This window comes from Ascaphus truei, unplaced genomic scaffold, assembly GCF_040206685.1.
Source record: "Ascaphus truei isolate aAscTru1 unplaced genomic scaffold, aAscTru1.hap1 HAP1_SCAFFOLD_736, whole genome shotgun sequence".
Lineage (NCBI taxonomy): Eukaryota > Metazoa > Chordata > Amphibia > Anura > Ascaphidae > Ascaphus > Ascaphus truei.
Genome location: NW_027457071.1, coordinates 1 through 22,716, shown reverse-complemented (window position 1 = coordinate 22,716; position 22,716 = coordinate 1). Strand labels below are relative to the sequence as shown.

The window sequence follows — 22,716 nt, the reverse complement described above, 5'->3', positions numbered from 1 at the left end:
CCCGTCATTATAACACAGCCCAGTGCCAGGGTGAGTACCCGTCATTATAACACAGCCCAGTGCCAGGGTGAGTACCCGTCATTATAACGCAGCCCAGTGCCAGGGTGAGTACCCAGCATTATAACACAGCCCAGTGCCAGGGTGAGTACCCAGCATTATAACACAGCCCAGTGCCAGGGTGAGTACCCAGCATTATAACACAGCCCAGTGCCAGGGTGAGTACCCGTCATTATAACGCAGCCCAGTGCCAGGGTGAGTACCCATCATTATAACACAGCCCAGTGCCAGGGTGAGTACCCAGCATTATAACACAGCCCAGTGCCAGGGTGAGTACCCGTCATTATAACACAGCCCAGTGCCAGGGTGAGTACCCGTCATTATAACACAGCCCAGTGCCAGGGTGAGTACCTGTCATTATAACACAGCCCAGTGCCAGGGTGAGTACCCGTCATTATAACACAGCCCAGTGCCAGGGTGAGTACCCAGCATTATAACACAGCCCAGTGCCAGGGTGAGTACCCGTCATTATAACACAGCCCAGTGCCAGGGTGTGTACCCGTCATTATAACACAGCCCAGTGCCAGGGTGAGTACCCGTCATTATAACACAGCCCAGTGCCAGGGTGAGTACCCGTCATTATAACACAGCCCAGTGCCAGGGTGAGTACCCAGCATTATAACGCAGCCCAGTGCCAGGGTGAGTACCCAGCATTATAACACAACCCAGTGCCAGGGTGAGTACCCGTCATTATAACACAGCCCAGTGCCAGGGTGAGTACCCGTCATTATAACGCAGCCCAGTGCCAGGGTGAGTACCCGTCATTATAACGCAGCCCAGTGCCAGGGTGAGTACCCAGCATTATAACACAGCCCAGTGCCAGGGTGAGTACCCAGCATTATAACACAGCCCAGTGCCAGGGTGAGTACCCATCATTATAACGCAGCCCAGTGCCAGGGTGAGTACCCAGCATTATAACACAGCCCAGTGCCAGGGTGAGTACCCAGCATTATAACACAGCCCAGTGCCAGGGTGTGTACCCAGCATTATAACACAGCCCAGTGCCAGGGTGAGTACCCAGCATTATAACGCAGCCCAGTGCCAGGGTGAGTACCCAGCATTATAACACAGCCCAGTGCCAGGGTGAGTACCCGTCATTATAACGCAGCCCAGTGCCAGGGTGAGTACCCAGCATTATAACACAGCCCAGTGCCAGGGTGAGTACCCAGCATTATAACACAGCCCAGTGCCAGGGTGAGTACCCATCATTATAACGCAGCCCAGTGCCAGGGTGAGTACCCAGCATTATAACACAGCCCAGTGCCAGGGTGAGTACCCAGCATTATAACACAGCCCAGTGCCAGGGTGAGTACCCAGCATTATAACACAGCCCAGTGCCAGGGTGAGTACCCAGCATTATAACACAGCCCAGTGCCAGGGTGAGTACCCAGCATTATAACACAGCCCAGTGCCAGGGTGAGTACCCATCATTATAACACAGCCCAGTGTCAGGGTGAGTACCCATCATTATAACACAGCCCAGTGCCAGGGTGAGTACCCGTCATTATAACACGGCCCAGTGCCAGGGTGAGTACCCATCATTATAACACAGCCCAGTGTCAGGGTGAGTACCCATCATTATAACACAGCCCAGTGCCAGGGTGAGTACCCATCATTATAACACAGCCCAGTGCCAGGGTGAGTACCCAGCATTATAACACAGCCCAGTGCCAGGGTGAGTACCCAGCATTATAACACAGCCCAGTGCCAGGGTGTGTACCCAGCATTATAACGCAGCCCAGTGCCAGGGTGAGTACCCATCATTATAACGCAGCCCAGTGCCAGGGTGAGTACCCAGCATTATAACACAGCCCAGTGCCAGGGTGAGTACCCGTCATTATAACACAGCCCAGTGCCAGGGTGAGTACCCGTCATTATAACACAGCCCAGTGCCAGGGTGAGTACCCGTCATTATAACACAGCCCAGTGCCAGGGTGAGTACCCAGCATTATAACACAGCCCAGTGCCAGGGTGAGTACCCAGCATTATAACACAGCCCAGTGCCAGGGTGAGTACCCAGCATTATAACACAGCCCAGTGCCAGGGTGAGTACCCAGCATTATAACACAGCCCAGTGCCAGGGTGAGTACCCAGCATTATAACACAGCCCAGTGCCAGGGTGAGTACCCAGCATTATAACACAGCCCAGTGCCAGGGTGAGTACCCATCATTATAACACAGCCCAGTGCCAGGGTGAGTACCCAGCATTATAACACAGCCCAGTGCCAGGGTGAGTACCCGTCATTATAACACAGCCCAGTGCCAGGGTGAGTACCCGTCATTATAACACAGCCCAGTGCCAGGGTGAGTACCCGTCATTATAACACAGCCCAGTGCCAGGGTGAGTACCCAGCATTATAACACAGCCCAGTGCCAGGGTGAGTACCCGTCATTATAACACAGCCCAGTGCCAGGGTGAGTACCTAGCATTATAACACAGCCCAGTGCCAGGGTGAGTACCCGTCATTATAACACAGCCCAGTGCCAGGGTGAGTACCCGTCATTATAACACAGCCCAGTGCCAGGGTGAGTACCCAGCATTATAACACAGCCCAGTGCCAGGGTGAGTACCCGTCATTATAACACAGCCCAGTGCCAGGGTGAGTACCCGTCATTATAACACAGCCCAGTGCCAGGGTGAGTACCCAGCATTATAACACAGCCCAGTGCCAGGGTGAGTACCCAGCATTATAACACAGCCCAGTGCCAGGGTGAGTACCCGTCATTATAACACAGCCCAGTGCCAGGGTGAGTACCCAGCATTATAACACAGCCCAGTGCCAGGGTGAGTACCCGTCATTATAACACAGCCCAGTGCCAGGGTGAGTACCCAGCATTATAACACAGCCCAGTGCCAGGGTGAGTACCCAGCATTATAACACAGCCCAGTGCCAGGGTGAGTACCCGTCATTATAACACAGCCCAGTGCCAGGGTGAGTACCCGTCATTATAACACAGCCCAGTGCCAGGGTGAGTACCCAGCATTATAACACAGCCCAGTGCCAGGGTGAGTACCCGTCATTATAACACAACCCAGTGCCAGGGTGAGTACCCGTCATTATAACACAGCCCAGTGCCAGGGTGAGTACCCGTCATTATAACACAGCCCAGTGCCAGGGTGAGTACCCGTCATTATAACTCAGCCCAGTGCCAGGGTGAGTACCCATCATTATAACACAGCCCAGTGCCAGGGTGAGTACCCGTCATTATAACACAGCCCAGTGCCAGGGTGAGTACCCGTCATTATAACACAGCCCAGTGCCAGGGTGAGTACCCATCATTATAACGCAGCCCAGTGCCAGGGTGAGTACCCGTCATTATAACACAGCCCAGTGCCAGGGTGAGTACCCATCATTATAACACAACCCAGTGCCAGGGTGAGTACCCGTCATTATAACACAGCCCAGTGCCAGGGTGAGTACCCATCATTATAACGCAGCCCAGTGCCAGGGTGAGTACCCATCATTATAACACAACCCAGTGCCAGGGTGAGTACCCGTCATTATAACACAGCCCAGTGCCAGGGTGAGTACCCGTCATTATAACACAGCCCAGTGCCAGGGTGAGTACCCGTCATTATAACGCAGCCCAGTGCCAGGGTGAGTACCCGTCATTATAACACAACCCAGTGCCAGGGTGAGTACCCGTCATTATAACACAGCCCAGTGCCAGGGTGAGTACCCATCATTATAACACAGCCCAGTGCCAGGGTGAGTGCCCGTCATTATAACACAGCCCAGTGCCATGGTGAGTACCCGTCATTATAACATAGCCCAGTGCCAGGGTGAGTACCCGTCATTATAACACAGCCCAGTGCCAGGGTGAGTACCCGTCATTATAACACAGCCCAGTGCCAGGGTGAGTACCCGTCATTATAACGCAGCCCAGTGCCAGGGTGAGTACCCGTCATTATAACACAGCCCAGTGCCAGGGTGAGTACCCAGCATTATAACACAGCCCAGTGCCAGGGTGAGTACCCAGCATTATAACACAGCCCAGTGCCAGGGTGAGTACCTGTCATTATAACACAGCCCAGTGCCAGGGTGAGTACCCGTCATTATAACACAGCCCAGTGCCAGGGTGAGTACCCAGCATTATAACACAACCCAGTGCCAGGGTGAGTACCCGTCATTATAACACAGCCCAGTGCCAGGGTGAGTACCCAGCATTATAACACAACCCAGTGCCAGGGTGAGTACCCAGCATTATAACACAGCCCAGTGCCAGGGTGAGTACCCGTCATTATAACACAGCCCAGTGCCAGGGTGAGTACCCATCATTATAACACAGCCCAGTGCCAGGGTGAGTGCCCGTCATTATAACACAGCCCAGTGCCATGGTGAGTACCCGTCATTATAACACAGCCCAGTGCCAGGGTGAGTACCCGTCATTATAACACAGCCCAGTGCCAGGGTGAGTACCCGTCATTATAACACAGCCCAGTGCCAGGGTGAGTACCCGTCATTATAACACAGCCCAGTGCCAGGGTGAGTACCCGTCATTATAACACAGCCCAGTGCCAGGGTGAGTACCCGTCATTATAACACAGCCCAGTGCCAGGGTGAGTACCCAGCATTATAACACAGCCCAGTGCCAGGGTGAGTACCCAGCATTATAACACAGCCCAGTGCCAGGGTGAGTACCCAGCATTATAACACAGCCCAGTGCCAGGGTGAGTACCCAGCATTATAACACAGCCCAGTGCCAGGGTGAGTACCCGTCATTATAACACAGCCCAGTGCCAGGGTGAGTACCCGTCATTATAACACAGCCCAGTGCCAGGGTGAGTACCCAGCATTATAACACAGCCCAGTGCCAGGGTGAGTACCCGTCATTATAACACAACCCAGTGCCAGGGTGAGTACCCGTCATTATAACACAGCCCAGTGCCAGGGTGAGTACCCGTCATTATAACACAGCCCAGTGCCAGGGTGAGTACCCATCATTATAACGCAGCCCAGTGCCAGGGTGAGTACCCGTCATTATAACACAGCCCAGTGCCAGGGTGAGTACCCATCATTATAACACAACCCAGTGCCAGGGTGAGTACCCGTCATTATAACACAGCCCAGTGCCAGGGTGAGTACCCATCATTATAACGCAGCCCAGTGCCAGGGTGAGTACCCATCATTATAACACAACCCAGTGCCAGGGTGAGTACCCGTCATTATAACACAGCCCAGTGCCAGGGTGAGTACCCGTCATTATAACACAGCCCAGTGCCAGGGTGAGTACCCGTCATTATAACACAGCCCAGTGCCAGGGTGAGTACCCGTCATTATAACACAGCCCAGTGCCAGGGTGAGTACCCGTCATTATAACGCAGCCCAGTGCCAGGGTGAGTACCCGTCATTATAACGCAGCCCAGTGCCAGGGTGAGTACCCGTCATTATAACACAACCCAGTGCCAGGGTGAGTACCCGTCATTATAACACAGCCCAGTGCCAGGGTGAGTACCCATCATTATAACACAGCCCAGTGCCAGGGTGAGTGCCCGTCATTATAACACAGCCCAGTGCCATGGTGAGTACCCGTCATTATAACATAGCCCAGTGCCAGGGTGAGTACCCAGCATTATAACACAGCCCAGTGCCAGGGTGAGTACCTGTCATTATAACACAGCCCAGTGCCAGGGTGAGTACCCATCATTATAACACAGCCCAGTGCCAGGGTGAGTACCTGTCATTATAACACAGCCCAGTGCCAGGGTGAGTACCCAGCATTATAACACAGCCCAGTGCCAGGGTGAGTACCTGTCATTATAACACAGCCCAGTGCCAGGGTGAGTACCCGTCATTATAACACAGCCCAGTGCCAGGGTGAGTACCCAGCATTATAACACAACCCAGTGCCAGGGTGAGTACCCGTCATTATAACACAGCCCAGTGCCAGGGTGAGTACCCAGCATTATAACACAACCCAGTGCCAGGGTGAGTACCCGTCATTATAACACAGCCCAGTGCCAGGGTGAGTACCCATCATTATAACACAGCCCAGTGCCAGGGTGAGTGCCCGTCATTATAACACAGCCCAGTGCCATGGTGAGTACCCGTCATTATAACACAGCCCAGTGCCAGGGTGAGTACCCGTCATTATAACACAGCCCAGTGCCAGGGTGAGTACCCGTCATTATAACACAGCCCAGTGCCAGGGTGAGTACCCGTCATTATAACACAGCCCAGTGCCAGGGTGAGTACCCGTCATTATAACACAGCCCAGTGCCAGGGTGAGTACCCGTCATTATAACACAGCCCAGTGCCAGGGTGAGTACCCAGCATTATAACACAGCCCAGTGCCAGGGTGAGTACCCAGCATTATAACACAGCCCAGTGCCAGGGTGAGTACCCAGCATTATAACACAGCCCAGTGCCAGGGTGAGTACCCAGCATTATAACACAGCCCAGTGCCAGGGTGAGTACCCGTCATTATAACACAGCCCAGTGCCAGGGTGAGTACCCGTCATTATAACACAGCCCAGTGCCAGGGTGAGTACCCGTCATTATAACACAGCCCAGTGCCAGGGTGAGTACCCATCATTATAACACAGCCCAGTGCCAGGGTGAGTACCCGTCATTATAACACAGCCCAGTGCCAGGGTGAGTACCCGTCATTATAACACAGCCCAGTGCCAGGGTGAGTACCCAGCATTATAACACAGCCCAGTGCCAGGGTGAGTACCCGTCATTATAACAGCCCAGTGCCAGGGTGAGTACCTAGCATTATAACACAGCCCAGTGCCAGGGTGAGTACCCAGCATTATAACACAGCCCAGTGCCAGGGTGAGTACCCGTCATTATAACACAGCCCAGTGCCAGGGTGAGTACCCAGCATTATAACACAGCCCAGTGCCAGGGTGAGTACCCAGCATTATAACACAGCCCAGTGCCAGGGTGAGTACCCAGCATTATAACACAACCCAGTGCCAGGGTGAGTACCCAGCATTATAACACAACCCAGTGCCAGGGTGAGTACCCGTCATTATAACACAGCCCAGTGCCAGGGTGAGTACCCAGCATTATAACACAGCCCAGTGCCAGGGTGAGTACCCGTCATTATAACACAGCCCAGTGCCAGGGTGAGTACCCAGCATTATAACACAACCCAGTGCCAGGGTGAGTACCCGTCATTATAACACAGCCCAGTGCCAGGGTGAGTACCCATCATTATAACACAGCCCAGTGCCAGGGTGAGTGCCCGTCATTATAACACAGCCCAGTGCCATGGTGAGTACCCGTCATTATAACACAGCCCAGTGCCATGGTGAGTACCCGTCATTATAACACAGCCCAGTGCCAGGGTGAGTACCCAGCATTATAACAGCCCAGTGCCAGGGTGAGTACCCATCATTATAACACAGCCCAGTGCCAGGGTGAGTACCCGTCATTATAACACAGCCCAGTGCCAGGGTGAGTACCCGTCATTATAACACAGCCCAGTGCCAGGGTGAGTACCCGTCATTATAACACAGCCCAGTGCCAGGGTGAGTACCCGTCATTATAACACAGCCCAGTGCCAGGGTGAGTACCCGTCATTATAACACAGCCCAGTGCCAGGGTGAGTACCCAGCATTATAACACAGCCCAGTGCCAGGGTGAGTACCCAGCATTATAACACAGCCCAGTGCCAGGGTGAGTACCCGTCATTATAACACAGCCCAGTGCCAGGGTGAGTACCCGTCATTATAACACAGCCCAGTGCCAGGGTGAGTACCCGTCATTATAACACAGCCCAGTGCCAGGGTGAGTACCCATCATTATAACACAGCCCAGTGCCAGGGTGAGTACCCAGCATTATAACACAGCCCAGTGCCAGGGTGAGTACCTAGCATTATAACACAGCCCAGTGCCAGGGTGAGTACCCGTCATTATAACACAGCCCAGTGCCAGGGTGAGTACCCGTCATTATAACACAGCCCAGTGCCAGGGTGAGTACCCGTCATTATAACACAGCCCAGTGCCAGGGTGAGTACCCAGCATTATAACACAGCCCAGTGCCAGGGTGAGTACCCAGCATTATAACACAGCCCAGTGCCAGGGTGAGTACCCAGCATTATAACACAGCCCAGTGCCAGGGTGAGTACCCGTCATTATAACACAGCCCAGTGCCAGGGTGAGTACCCAGCATTATAACGCAGCCCAGTGCCAGGGTGAGTACCCAGCATTATAACACAGCCCAGTGCCAGGGTGAGTACCCGTCATTATAACACAGCCCAGTGCCAGGGTGAGTACCCAGCATTATAACACAGCCCAGTGCCAGGGTGAGTACCCAGCATTATAACACAGCCCAGTGCCAGGGTGAGTACCCAGCATTATAACACAGCCCAGTGCCAGGGTGAGTACCCAGCATTATAACACAGCCCAGTGCCAGGGTGAGTACCCGTCATTATAACGCAGCCCAGTGCCAGGGTGAGTACCCGTCATTATAACACAGCCCAGTGCCAGGGTGAGTACCCAGCATTATAACACAGCCCAGTGCCAGGGTGAGTACCCAGCATTATAACACAGCCCAGTGCCAGGGTGAGTACCCAGCATTATAACGCAGCCCAGTGCCAGGGTGAGTACCCAGCATTATAACACAGCCCAGTGCCAGGGTGAGTACCCAGCATTATAACACAGCCCAGTGCCAGGGTGAGTACCCAGCATTATAACACAGCCCAGTGCCAGGGTGAGTACCCGTCATTATAACACAGCCCAGTGCCAGGGTGAGTACCCGTCATTATAACACAGCCCAGTGCCAGGGTGAGTACCCGTCATTATAACACAGCCCAGTGCCAGGGTGAGTACCCGTCATTATAACACAGCCCAGTGCCAGGGTGAGTACCCGTCATTATAACACAGCCCAGTGCCAGGGTGAGTACCCGTCATTATAACACAGCCCAGTGCCAGGGTGAGTACCCAGCATTATAACACAGCCCAGTGCCAGGGTGAGTACCCATCATTATAACACAGCCCAGTGCCAGGGTGAGTACCCAGCATTATAACACAGCCCAGTGCCAGGGTGAGTACCCGTCATTATAACACAGCCCAGTGCCAGGGTGAGTACCCGTCATTATAACACAGCCCAGTGCCAGGGTGAGTACCCAGCATTATAACACAGCCCAGTGCCAGGGTGAGTACCCGTCATTATAACACAGCCCAGCGCCAGGGTGAGTACCCAGCATTATAACACGGCCCAGTGCCAGGGTGAGTACCCGTCATTATAACACAGCCCAGTGCCAGGGTGAGTACCCGTCATTATAACACAGCCCAGTGCCAGGGTGAGTACCCAGCATTATAACACAGCCCAGTGCCAGGGTGAGTACCCGTCATTATAACACAGCCCAGCGCCAGGGTGAGTACCCAGCATTATAACACGGCCCAGTGCCAGGGTGAGTACCCGTCATTATAACACAACCCAGTGCCAGGGTGAGTACCCGTCATTATAACACAGCCCAGTGCCAGGGTGAGTACCTAGCATTATAACACAGCCCAGTGCCAGGGTGAGTACCCGTCATTATAACACAGCCCAGTGCCAGGGTGAGTACCCAGCATTATAACACAGCCCAGTGCCAGGGCGAGTACCCGTCATTATAACACAGCCCAGTGCCAGGGTGAGTACCCAGCATTATAACACAGCCCAGTGCCAGGGTGAGTACCCAGCATTATAACACAGCCCAGTGCCAGGGTGAGTACCCAGCATTATAACACAGCCCAGTGCCAGGGTGAGTACCCAGCATTATAACACAGCCCAGTGCCAGGGTGAGTACCCATCATTATAACACAGCCCAGTGCCAGGGTGAGTACCCAGCATTATAACACAGCCCAGTGCCAGGGTGAGTACCCAGCATTATAACACAGCCCAGTGCCAGGGTGAGTACCCAGCATTATAACACAGCCCAGTGCCAGGGTGAGTACCCATCATTATAACACAGCCCAGTGCCAGGGTGAGTACCCGTCATTATAACACAGCCCAGTGCCAGGGTGAGTACCCGTCATTATAACACAGCCCAGTGCCAGGGTGAGTACCCAGCATTATAACACAGCCCAGTGCCAGGGTGAGTACCCAGCATTATAACACAGCCCAGTGCCAGGGTGAGTACCCAGCATTATAACACAGCCCAGTGCCAGGGTGAGTACCCGTCATTATAACACAGCCCAGTGCCAGGGTGAGTACCCAGCATTATAACACAGCCCAGTGCCAGGGTGAGTACCCGTCATTATAACACAGCCCAGTGCCAGGGTGAGTACCCGTCATTATAACACAGCCCAGTGCCAGGGTGAGTACCCAGCATTATAACACAGCCCAGTGCCAGGGTGAGTACCCAGCATTATAACACAGCCCAGTGCCAGGGTGAGTACCCAGCATTATAACACAGCCCAGTGCCAGGGTGAGTACCCGTCATTATAACACAGCCCAGTGCCAGGGTGAGTACCCGTCATTATAACACAGCCCAGTGCCAGGGTGAGTACCCAGCATTATAACAGCCCAGTGCCAGGGTGAGTACCCAGCATTATAACACAGCCCAGTGCCAAGGTGAGTACCCGTCATTATAACACAGCCCAGTGCCAGGGTGAGTACCCATCATTATAACACAGCCCAGTGCCAGGGTGAGTACCCATCATTATAACAGCCCAGTGCCAGGGTGAGTACCCAGCATTATAACACAGCCCAGTGCCAGGGTGAGTACCCATCATTATAACACAGCCCAGTGCCAGGGTGAGTACCCAGCATTATAACACAGCCCAGTGCCAGGGCGAGTACCCGTCATTATAACACAGCCCAGTGCCAGGGTGAGTACCCGTCATTATAACACAGCCCAGTGCCAGGGTGAGTACCCAGCATTATAACACAGCCCAGTGCCAGGGTGAGTACCCAGCATTATAACACAGCCCAGTGCCAGGGTGAGTACCCAGCATTATAACACAGCCCAGTGCCAGGGTGAGTACCCGTCATTATAACATAGCCCAGTGCCAGGGTGAGTACCCGTCATTATAACACAGCCCAGTGCCAGGGTGAGTACCCAGCATTATAACACAGCCCAGTGCCAGGGTGAGTACCCGTCATTATAACACAGCCCAGTGCCAGGGTGAGTACCCGTCATTATAACACAGCCCAGTGCCAGGGTGAGTACCCGTCATTATAACGCAGCCCAGTGCCAGGGTGAGTACCCAGCATTATAACACAGCCCAGTGCCAGGGTGAGTACCCAGCATTATAACATAGCCCAGTGCCAGGGTGAGTACCCGTCATTATAACACAGCCCAGTGCCAGGGTGAGTACCCATCATTATAACGCAGCCCAGTGCCAGGGTGAGTACCCAGCATTATAACACAGCCCAGTGCCAGGGTGAGTACCCGTCATTATAACACAGCCCAGTGCCAGGGTGAGTACCCAGCATTATAACACAGCCCAGTGCCAGGGTGAGTACCCGTCATTATAACACAGCCCAGTGCCAGGGTGAGTACCCAGCATTATAACACAGCCCAGTGCCAGGGTGAGTACCTAGCATTATAACACAGCCCAGTGCCAGGGTGAGTACCCATCATTATAACACAGCCCAGTGCCAGGGTGAGTACCCGTCATTATAACACAGCCCAGTGCCAGGGTGAGTACCCAGCATTATAACGCAGCCCAGTGCCAGGGTGAGTACCCGTCATTATAACACAGCCCAGTGCCAGGGTGAGTACCCAGCATTATAACACAGCCCAGTGCCAGGGTGAGTACCCAGCATTATAACACAGCCCAGTGCCAGGGTGAGTACCCGTCATTATAACACAGCCCAGTGCCAGGGTGAGTACCCGTCATTATAACACAGCCCAGTGCCAGGGTGAGTACCTAGCATTATAACACAGCCCAGTGCCAGGGTGAGTACCCAGCATTATAACACAGCCCAGTGCCAGGGTGAGTACCCGTCATTATAACACAGCCCAGTGCCAGGGTGAGTACCCGTCATTATAACACAGCCCAGTGCCAGGGTGAGTACCCAGCATTATAACACAGCCCAGTGCCAGGGTGAGTACCCGGCATTATAACACAGCCCAGTGCCAGGGTGAGTACCCATCATTATAACACAGCCCAGTGCCAGGGTGAGTACCCAGCATTATAACACAGCCCAGTGCCAGGGTGAGTACCCAGCATTATAACACAGCCCAGTGCCAGGGTGAGTACCTAGCATTATAACACAGCCCAGTGCCAGGGTGAGTACCTAGCATTATAACACAGCCCAGTGCCAGGGTGAGTACCCATCATTATAACACAGCCCAGTGCCAGGGTGAGTACCCGTCATTATAACGCAGCCCAGTGCCAGGGTGAGTACCCGTCATTATAACATAGCCCAGTGCCAGGGTGAGTACCCAGCATTATAACACAGCCCAGTGCCAGGGTGAGTACCCGTCATTATAACACAGCCCAGTGCCAGGGTGAGTACCCGTCATTATAACACAGCCCAGTGCCAGGGTGAGTACCCGTCATTATAACACAGCCCAGTGCCAGGGTGAGTACCCAGCATTATAACACAGCCCAGTGCCAGGGTGAGTACCCAGCATTATAACACAGCCCAGTGCCAGGGTGAGTACCCAGCATTATAACGCAGCCCAGTGCCAGGGTGAGTACCCGTCATTATAACACAGCCCAGTGCCAGGGTGAGTACCCGTCATTATAACACAGCCCAGTGCCAGGGTGAGTACCCAGCATTATAACACAGCCCAGTGCCAGGGTGAGTACCCAGCATTATAACACAGCCCAGTGCCAGGGTGAGTACCCGTCATTATAACACAGCCCAGTGCCAGGGTGAGTACCCGTCATTATAACACAGCCCAGTGCCAGGGTGAGTACCCAGCATTATAACACAGCCCAGTGCCAGGGTGAGTACCCAGCATTATAACACAGCCCAGTGCCAGGGTGAGTACCCGTCATTATAACCCAGCCCAGTGCCAGGGTGAGTACCCAGCATTATAACACAGCCCAGTGCCAGGGTGAGTACCCGTCCTTATAACACAGCCCAGTGCCAGGGTGAGTACCCGTCATTATAACACAGCCCAGTGCCAGGGTGAGTACCCGTCATTATAACACAGCCCAGTGCCAGGGTGAGTACCCAGCATTATAACGCAGCCCAGTGCCAGGGTGAGTACCTAGCATTATAACACAGCCCAGTGCCAGGGTGAGTACCCAGCATTATAACACAGCCCAGTGCCAGGGTGAGTACCCGTCATTATAACACAGCCCAGTGCCAGGGTGAGTGCCCGTCATTATAACACGGCCCAGTGCCAGGGTGAGTACCCGTCATTATAACACAGCCCAGTGCCAGGGTGAGTACCTGTCACGATGGACGCACCTATTAACACATTTATATTTTGTGGATTCCAATTGAGCAGAACAAGTTGAGCAAAATAAACTGAGATTTATTCCCTTGATAGGTAAACACACGACAACTGCAGAATACACTTAATAATTACACTTACTGGTATAGGAACAGGGGATAATGTCCAGAAAGGTGCAAAGCACCAGAAGATTGTCTTTTAAAATGTAGTCCTTTTGCAAGGACACAAATTGCCAGCCCCAATCCTTCTGTGAATGTGCAAAATCTTTTCTGGCCCGTTGGGGTTAATCAGATAACCCCCAGCAATCAGTGTCCTAACGCAGAATTTGTCCTTGGTTCCGATGTAATAAGACTCTTTGCATTCCAGGAATGTGCTGCTGCTCTTCTCCGCTCACATGGTAGAGTGAAAAACGAAAGACAATGGGAATAGCCTGGGTGGGATGTATATAGGGTTTGGAAGCCTATTGCCAACATACCCACCAAATCCCCCTCGTGTCAAAGTAATCATTCCCCAATCACCTACTTGCCCACAGTTTGGAGAGTGGGCACTAGGGATTTCCTGTTCAAACAGGGCATGTGCGACAACGCCACCGTGGCTACTTAGCATAGGTGCACTCCCCTCTTTACCTGGCCTCTCTCTGGCTGAAAGTGGGAACTCAGGGGGTGAGCCAGCCCAGATGAGTCAACAGGACTTCCTATTTAGCATCCACCTGGCCAATTCACACCCCCCTGACTCTGGGTCTTTGATATACAACTTTCAGAGAGACTCACAGGCGTGGGCCCAGCATGTTACCTTTGAAGCTTGCATAGGAAAGTGACCCAGCTCATAGGTGTCAAAACATTTGGTTCTTGTGCGCATTTTAATGACAGGAGAAAAAAAACCTCATCCTGCTTGTCTCTTAAAACCTGCAGCAAAAATACACTTTATTGATCATACCTGGTCCCCTTATTTCACAATTATATTTTCCATATGTGTGTGCTTGGGATGTACTATCCTGCAAAATGGGGACAACAAGGGACAGAGGGAAAAATAAGACATGTACAGTGCATGAAAAATTAACCCCTTCATCCCCAATACGAAATAGGGGTAACCAGCCGAGCACACTGCCTTTATTAATGCGCTGGGTACCCCCATTTTCACCACAGTACCCAGCATTATAACACAGACCAGCGCCAGGGTGAGTACCCATCATTATAACACAGCCCAGTGCCAAGATGAGTACCCGTCATTATAACACAGCCCAGTGCCAGGGTGAGTACCCGTCATAACACAGCCCAGTGCCGGGGTGAGTACCCATCATTATAACACAGCCCAGTGCCAGGGTGAGTACCCGTCATTATAACACAGCCCAGTGCCAGGGTGAGTACCCGTCATTATAACACAGTACAACTGTGTAACAGTGTGCAATGCTCTGCAGTGTAGATGGCATGCTGATGTGCGATGCTCTGCAGCTCCTTTGGTGCTCTGAGGATCTCTATCCACGCGATGGTCTGCGGTGCTCGGTTGACGTGATGCTCTGCGGTGCTCGGTTGATGAGATGGTCTGCGGTGCTCGGTGGATGCGATGCTCTGCGGTGCTCGATTGATGCGATGCTCTGTTCTCTCTGCAGCCCCTGCAGTCTCGTGCTGGTATCAGGGTCAGAGGTTCCTCTCTAATGAGCACTGGCAGGTGGATGAGTGCACGGCCTGCACCTGTGTGTCCGGCGAGGTGCACTGTCACAGCGAGAGGTGTCCCCAAGTGTCCTGCAGCGCGGTGAGGCATGGGGAGAGCCATGGGACCTGTCCCGCCCAACGCAGGGTGACGGTGACAAACAGAAGGGTGCTATATCCCATGGTATCTGTCCCGCCCAACGCAGGGTGACAGTGACACAGACAGAAGGGAGCTATATCCATGGGATCTGTCCCTCCCAACGCAGGGTGACAGTGTCACAGACGGAAGGGAGCTATATCCCATGGGACTGTCCCTCCCAACGCAGGGTGACTGTGACACAGACAGAAGGGAGCTATATCCCATGGGATCTGTCCCACCCAACGCAGGGTGACAGTGACACAGACAGAAGGGTGCTATATCCCATGGGATCTCCCTCCCAACGCAGGGTGACAGTGACACAGACAGAAGGGAGCTATATCCCATGGGATCTGTCCCGCCCAACGCAGGGTGACAGTGACACAGACAGAAGGGAGCTATATCCCATGGGATCTGTCCCGCCTAACGCAGGGTGACAGTCACACAGACAGAAGGGAGCTATATCCCATGGGATCTGTCCCTCCCAACGCAGGGTGACAGTGACACAGACAGAAGGGAGCTATATCCCATGGGATCTGTCCCTCCCAACGCAGGGTGACAGTGACACAGACAGAAGGGAGCTATATCCCATGGGATCTGTCCCACCCAACGCAGGGTGACAGTGACACAGACAGAAGGGAGCTATATCCCATGGGATCTGTCCCGTCTAACGCAGGGTGATAGTGACACAGACAGAAGGGAGCTATATCCCATGGGATCTGTCCCACCCAACGCAGGGTGACAGTGACACAGACAGAAGGGAGCTATATCCCATGGGATCTGTCCCGCCCAACGCAGGGTGACAGTGACACAGACAGAAGGGAGCTATATCCCATGGGATCTGTCCCGTCTAACGCAGGGTGACAGTCACACAGACAGAAGGGAGCTTTATCCCATGGGATCTGTCCCGCCCAACGCAGGGTGACAGTGACACAGACAGAAGGGAGCTATATCCCATGGGATCTGTCCCGTCTAACGCAGGGTGACAGTCACACAGACAGAAGTGAGCTATATCCCATGGGATCTGTCCCTCCCAACGCAGGGTGACAGTGACACAGACAGAAGGGAGCTATATCCCATGGGATCTGTCCCGCCCAACGCAGGGTGACAGTGACACAGACAGAAGGGAGCTATATCCCATGGGATCTGTCCCGCCCAACGCAGGGTGACAGTGACACAGACAGAAGGGAGCTATATCCCATGGGATCTGTCCCGCCCAAAGCAGGGTGACAGTGACACAGACAGAAGGGAGCTATATCCCATGGGATCTGTCCCGCCCAACGCAGGGTGACCGTGACACAGACAGAAGGGTGCTATATCCCATGGGATCTGTCCCGCCCAACGCAGGGTGACAGTGACACAGACAGAAGGGAGCTATATCACATGGGATCTGTCCCGCCCAAAGCAGGGTGACAGTGACACAGACAGAAGGGAGCTATATCCCATGGGATCTGTCCCGCCCAACGCAGGGTGACAGTGACACAGACAGAAGGGAGCTATATCCCATGGGATCTGTCCCGCCCAACGCAGGGTGACAGTGACAGACAGAAGGGAGCTTTATCCCATGGGATCTGTCCCGCCCAACGCAGGGTGACAGTGACACAGACAGAAGGGTGCTATATCCCATGGGATCTGTCCCGCCCAACGCAGGGTGACAGTGACACAGACAGAAGGGTGCTATATCCATGGGACCTGTCCCTCCCAACGCAGGGTGACAGTCACACAGACAGAAGGGAGCTATATCCCATGGGATCTGTCCCTCCCAACGCAGGGTGACAGTGACACAAACGGAAGGGAGCTATATCCCATGGGATCTGTCCCTCCCAACGCAGGGTGACAGTGACACAGACGGAAGGGCGCTATATCCCATGGGATCTGTCCCGCCCAACGCAGGGTGACAGTGACACAGACGGAAGGGAGCTATATCCCATGGGCTCTGTCCCTCCCAATGCAGGGTGACAGTGACACAGACGGAAGGGAGCTATATCCCATGGGACCCGTTCCTCCCAACGCAGGGTGACAGTCACACAGACGGAAGGGAGCTATATCCCATGGGATCTGTCCCTCCCAACGCAGGGTGACAGTGACACAGACGGAAGGGAGCTATATCCCATGGGACCCGTTCCTCCCAACTCAGGGTGACGGTGACACAGACGGATGGGTGCTATATCCCATAGGATCTGTCCCTCCCAACGCAGGGTGATGGTGACAGATGTGACCTCCCTGTGCTGGTAATGTCACATTGTCACACTCCCCCCGCAGGATGAGACCCCCGCTCTGATCCCTGGCATGTGCTGCCCGCACTGCATCCCGCGCCCTGCCACCTGCATCGCGTTCGGGGACCCGCACTACCGGACTTTCGATGGGAAGATGTATCACTTCCAGGGGAGCTGCACGTACGTCCTGAGCGAGGACTGCGAGGCGGGAGACTTCAGGTGAGTGTGTGTGTGTGCGGCAAGCTGTGTGTGTGTGTGTATTGTATTGTATGTCTTTATTTATATAGCGCCATTAATGTACATAGCGCTTCACAGTAGTAATACATGGGGTAATCAAATAAATAACAGATAATATAAATAACAGATCATGGGAATAAGTGCTTTAGACATAAAAGTAACATTTCGGAAGAGGAGTCCCTGCCCTGAGGAGCTTACAGTCTAATTGGTAGTGTGCGGGAAGCTGTGTGTGTGTGTGGGGGGGGGGGGGGAAGCTGTGTGTGTGTGTGTGGGGGGGGGGGGGAAGCTGTGTGTGTGTGTGTGGGGGGGGGGGGGAAGCTGTGTGTGTGTGGGGGGGGGAAGCTGTGTGTGTGTGTGTGTGGGGGGGGGGAAGCTGTGTGTGTGTGGGGGGGGGGGAAGCTGTGTGTGTGTGTGTGTGGGGGGGGGGAAGCTGTGTGTGTGTGGGGGGGGGGAAGCTGTGTGTGTGTGTGTGTGTGTGTGTGTGTGTGTGTGTGTGTGTGTGTGTGTGTGTGGGAAGCTGTGTGTGGGGGGGGGGGAGCTGTGTGTGTGTGTGCGGGAAGCTGTGTGTGTGTGCGGGAAGCTGTGTGTGTGGGAAGCTGTGTGTGTGTGCGGGAAGCTGTGTGTGTGTGCGGGAAGCTGTGTGTGTGTGCGGGAAGCTGTGTGTGTGTGGGGGGGGAAGCTGTGTGTGTGGGGGGGGAAGCTGTGTGTGTGAGGGGGGAAGCTGTGTGTGTGTGAGGGGGGAAGCTGTGTGTGTGGGGGGGGGAAGCTGTGTGTGTGGGGGGGGGAAGCTGTGTGTGTGGGGGTGGAAGCTGTGTGTGTGTGTGTGTGTGCGGGAAGCTGTGTGTGTGTGTGTGTGTGCGGGAAGCTGTGTGTGTGTGTGTGTGGGAAGCTGTGTGTGTGTGTGCGCGGGAAGCTGTGTGTGTGTGTGTGTGTGTGGGAAGCTGTGTGTGTGTGTGTGTGTGGGGAAGCTGAGTGTGTGTGTGCGGGAAGCTGTGTGTGTGTGTGCGGGAAGCTGTGTGTGTGTGTGGGAAGCTGTGTGTGTGTGCGGGAAGCCCTGTGTATTGTATTGTATGTCTTTATTTATATAGCGCCAAAAGTGTACTCAGCGCTTCACAAAGAATACAGTACAGGGAATTTAAAAATACAATAAGTGCAGCAAAACCAGACAATGGGAAAGGAACCCCCTGCCCCGAAGAGCTTACAATCTAAGAGGTTTGAGGGGAAACTTACAGAGACAGCAGGTGGGGGAATAAGTGCTGTAGATGGCAGTGCTTGGCCACAATGGGTGGTATAAGTGACTGTGGGACATTAGCCATGAGGGCAGGCTGTTGGGATGCTTGATTTGTGGGGTAAAATTTAAGGAAGGTCAGTGTTAATTGAAAAGGTTAACACCATTTACAGGGTAAGCGATGGCAGGGAGGCGTGAGTGAGATCAGGTGTGTATGTCTGGCTTCAGGCTTAGGGGAGATCCCCAGCAGCAGGAAGGGGGAGATAGAGGGTGTGAATAGAGGATTTGTGTGGGTGTTTTTTATTGAGGGTTAAAGAAGTTGTTGGGAGAGAGGTGTATAAATAATGGTGCAGTGGGGAGTGGGAATGTTGTAGAGAACAGAAATGCTCACAAAGGAGTGAGGAAACAGTAACCAGAAAAAGAAATAGGGAGGGCACAGTGAGATGCGGGAGGAGAGGGCACGGTGAGATGCGGGAGGAGAGGGCACGGTGAGATGCGGGAGGAGAGGGCACGGTGAGATGCGGGAGGAGAGGGCGCGGTGAGAGGCGGGAGGAGAGGGCACGGTGAGAGGCGGGAGGAGAGGGCACGGTGAGAGGCGGGAGGAGAGGGCACGGTGAGAGGCGGGAGGAGAGGGCACGGTGAGAGGCGGGAGGAGAGGGCACGGTGAGAGGCGGGAGGAGAGGGCACGGTGAGAGGCGGGAGGAGAGGGCACGGTGAGAGGCGGGAGGAGAGAGCACGGTGAGAGGCGGGAGGAGAGGGCACGGTGAGAGGCGGGAGGAGGGGGCACGGTGAGAGGCGGGAGGAGGGGGCACGGTGAGAGGCGGGAGGAGGGGGCACGGTGAGAGGCGGGAGGAGGGGGCACGGTGAGAGGCGGGAGGAGGGGGCACGGTGAGAGGCGGGAGGAGAGGGCACGGTGAGAGGCGGGAGGAGAGGGCACGGTGAGAGGCGGGAGGGAGGGCACGGTGAGATGCAGGAGGAGAGACAGGCCAGTTATTGGAGGATAGGAAGAGTGCAATTAATCACAGCTTTTAGAAAGTAAAGTTCTCACAGTTGTAAAGTTGTTGTTCAGAGTCCTGATCTTCAACTCCAAGATTAACTCTGCCACACACTTAAATGTTACACAGCCACGGTATCCTGCCTTAAGTATCCTAAAACACAGCACATTGACTAATAATTAAGGGAGGGGTCTGCCTAATCAACTCAGACACACCAAATTGTTAATTACATTTTAGGATTTTGCAAATTGATCGTTGAATCCAGCTCACACATACCTGTTTGAAGAATAAACAGTGTGTGTGTGCGCGTTGGGGGGAGGCTGTGTGTGCGCGCGTTGGGGGGAGGCTGTGTGTGCGCGCGCGTTGGGGGGAGGCTGTGTGTGCGCGCGCGTTGGGGGGAGGCTGTGTGTGCGCGCAGTTGGGGGAGGCTGTGTGTGCGCGCGTTGGGGGGAGGCTGTGTGTGCGCGCGTTGGGGGGAGGCTGTGTGTGCGCGTGTTGGGGGGAGGCTGTGTGTGCGCGTGTTGGGGGGAGGCTGTGTGTGCGCGTGTTGGGGGGAGGCTGTGTGTGCGCGCGCGTTGGGGGGAGGCTGTGTGTGCGCGCAGTTGGGGGAGGCTGTGTGTGCGCGCGTTGGGGGAGGCTGTGTGTGCGTGCGCGTTGGGGGGAGGCTGTGTGTGCGTGCGTTGGGGGGAGGCTGTGTGTGCGCGCGTTGGGGGGAGGCTGTGTGTGCGCGCGTTGGGGGGAGGCTGTGTGTGCGCGCGTTTGGGGGAGGCTGTGTGTGCGCGCGTTGGGGGGAGGCTGTGTGTGCAGGGCTCGTGTGTGACCCCCCCCCTTTCCTGCAGCATCCACGTGACTAACGATGACCGTGGTCAGCGCGGCGTGTCCTGGACCAAGGAGGTGACGGTGCTGATGGGGGACGCGGTGGTGCAGCTGCTGCAGGACTGGGTGGTGATGGTGAGGAGAGGGCCCGGGGGTTAACCCCTACACTGCTGGTCGGTCAGGAGGTCAGATTGTACGTGCGTTACACGCGGGTGTAACTCCCCAGTCCGACTCTCTCCGTCAGACCCGGATATAACTCGCGGAACCGGTCTCGCCAACTGCAAGCGGTTTTAAGATTTGCACCTAACGGAGAAACGACAATTCAGCCCGTGTAATAACGCCGTTACCGCACGGATTGGCGGCGCCGCAGTGAAACCGCGTGTAATAACGCCGTTACCGCACGGATTGGCGGCGCCGTCGCAGTGAAACCGCGTGTAATAACGCCGTTACCGCACGGATTGGCGGCGCCGTCGCAGTGAAACCGCGTGTAATAACGCCGTTACCGCACGGATTGGACACGGAGAAAGGCTGAGAGAATCGCAAAGCGCGCCGGTCACATCTGAACACGCTCTGTTCCCTACACACACAACTCACAATATAATATAATACTACTACATTCCCCATACATTGAAAAGCACCGCTCCCCCCCCCCCATTATATAACGGGGGGCTGGAACTCCTGTACTGTCCCCGCCTCTTATTAACCCCGGTGTCCCCGCCTCTTATTAACCCCCGGTGTCCCCGCCTCTTATTAACCCCCGGTGTCCCCGCCTCTTATTACCCCCGGTGTCCCCGCCTCTTATTAACCCCCGGTGTCCCCGCCTCTTGTTAACCCCCGGTGTCCCCGCCTCTTATTAACCCCCGGTGTCCCTGCCTCTTATTAACCCCCAGTGTCCCTGCCTCTTATTAACCCCCAGTGTCCCCGCCTCTTATTAACCCCCGGTGTCCCCGCCTCTTATTAACCCCCGTGTCCCCGGCTCCTATTACTCCCCGTTAACCCCGGTGTCCCCGCCTCCTATTACTCCCCGTTAACCCCCGGTGTCCTCGCCTCCTATTACTCCCCGTTAACCCCCGGTCTCCCCGCCTCCTATTACACCCCCGGTGTCCCCGCCTCCTATTACCCCCCCCGTTAACCCCCGGTGTCCCCGCCTCCTATTACTCCCCCTTAACCCCCGGTGTCCTCGCCTCCTATTACTCCCCGTTAACCCCCGGTGTCCCCGCCTCCTATTACTCCCCGTTAACCCCGCCTCCTATTACTCCCCATTAACCCCCGGTGTCCCCGCCTCCTATTACTCCCCGTTAACCCCCGGTGTCCCCGCCTCCTATTACTCCCCGTTAACCCCCGGTGTCCCCGCCTCCTATTACTCCCCGTTAACCCCCGGTGTCCTCGCCTCCTATTACTCCCCGTTAACCCCCGGTCTCCCCGCCTCCTATTACACCCCCGGTGTCCCCGCCTCCTATTACACCCCCGGTCTCCCCGCCTCCTATTACACCCCCGGTGTCCCCGCCTCCTATTACTCCCCGTTAACCCCGGTGTCCCCGCCTCCTATTACTCCCCCTTAACCCCCCGGTGTCCTCGCCTCCTATTACTCCCCGTTAACCCCCGGTGTCCCCGCCTCCTATTACTCCCCGTTAACCCCGCCTCCTATTACTCCCCATTAACCCCCGGTGTCCCCGCCTCCTATTACTCCCCGTTAACCCCCCGGTGTCCCCGCCTCCTATTACTCCCCCGTTAACCCCGCCTCCTATTACTCCCCATTAACCCCCGGTGTCCCCGCCTCCTATTACTCCCCATTAACCTCCGGTGTCCCCGCCTCCTATTACTCCCCATTAACCCCCGGTGTCCCCGCCTCCTATTACTCCCCATTAACCCCCGGTGTCCCCGCCTCCTATTACTCCCAATTAACCCCGGTGTCCCTGCCTCCTATTACTAGGGTGACCAGATTTTGAAAATGAAAAACCGGGACACATTTTTTTTTTTTACATAACAGTTTATTTATTGTAGTACACTTATACTTTACTACCATTAGTCCTTGTTACGTGCGTGTGTGCGCGTGCGTTGGATGACCTCACTAATCGAAAAAAA

The 22,716-nt window shown here is 54.7% G+C and overlaps 1 protein-coding gene across 1 annotated transcript in view; it reads left to right on the top strand.

Annotated features, from left to right (window-relative positions):
- LOC142486096 (kielin/chordin-like protein) overlaps nucleotides 1–20,766 on the top strand; it is a gene marked incomplete at both ends in the record, with an annotated part of 171,133 nt that extends 150,367 nt beyond the window's left edge. Inside the window, 3 exons of the mRNA XM_075584755.1 lie at nucleotides 14,964–15,106; nucleotides 17,402–17,574; nucleotides 20,655–20,766. Of these exons, the coding sequence (XP_075440870.1) occupies nucleotides 14,964–15,106; nucleotides 17,402–17,574; nucleotides 20,655–20,766 (428 nt within the window). The remainder of the gene's footprint in view (nucleotides 1–14,963; nucleotides 15,107–17,401; nucleotides 17,575–20,654) is intronic.
- Nucleotides 20,767–22,716: the final 1,950 nt, after the last annotated feature.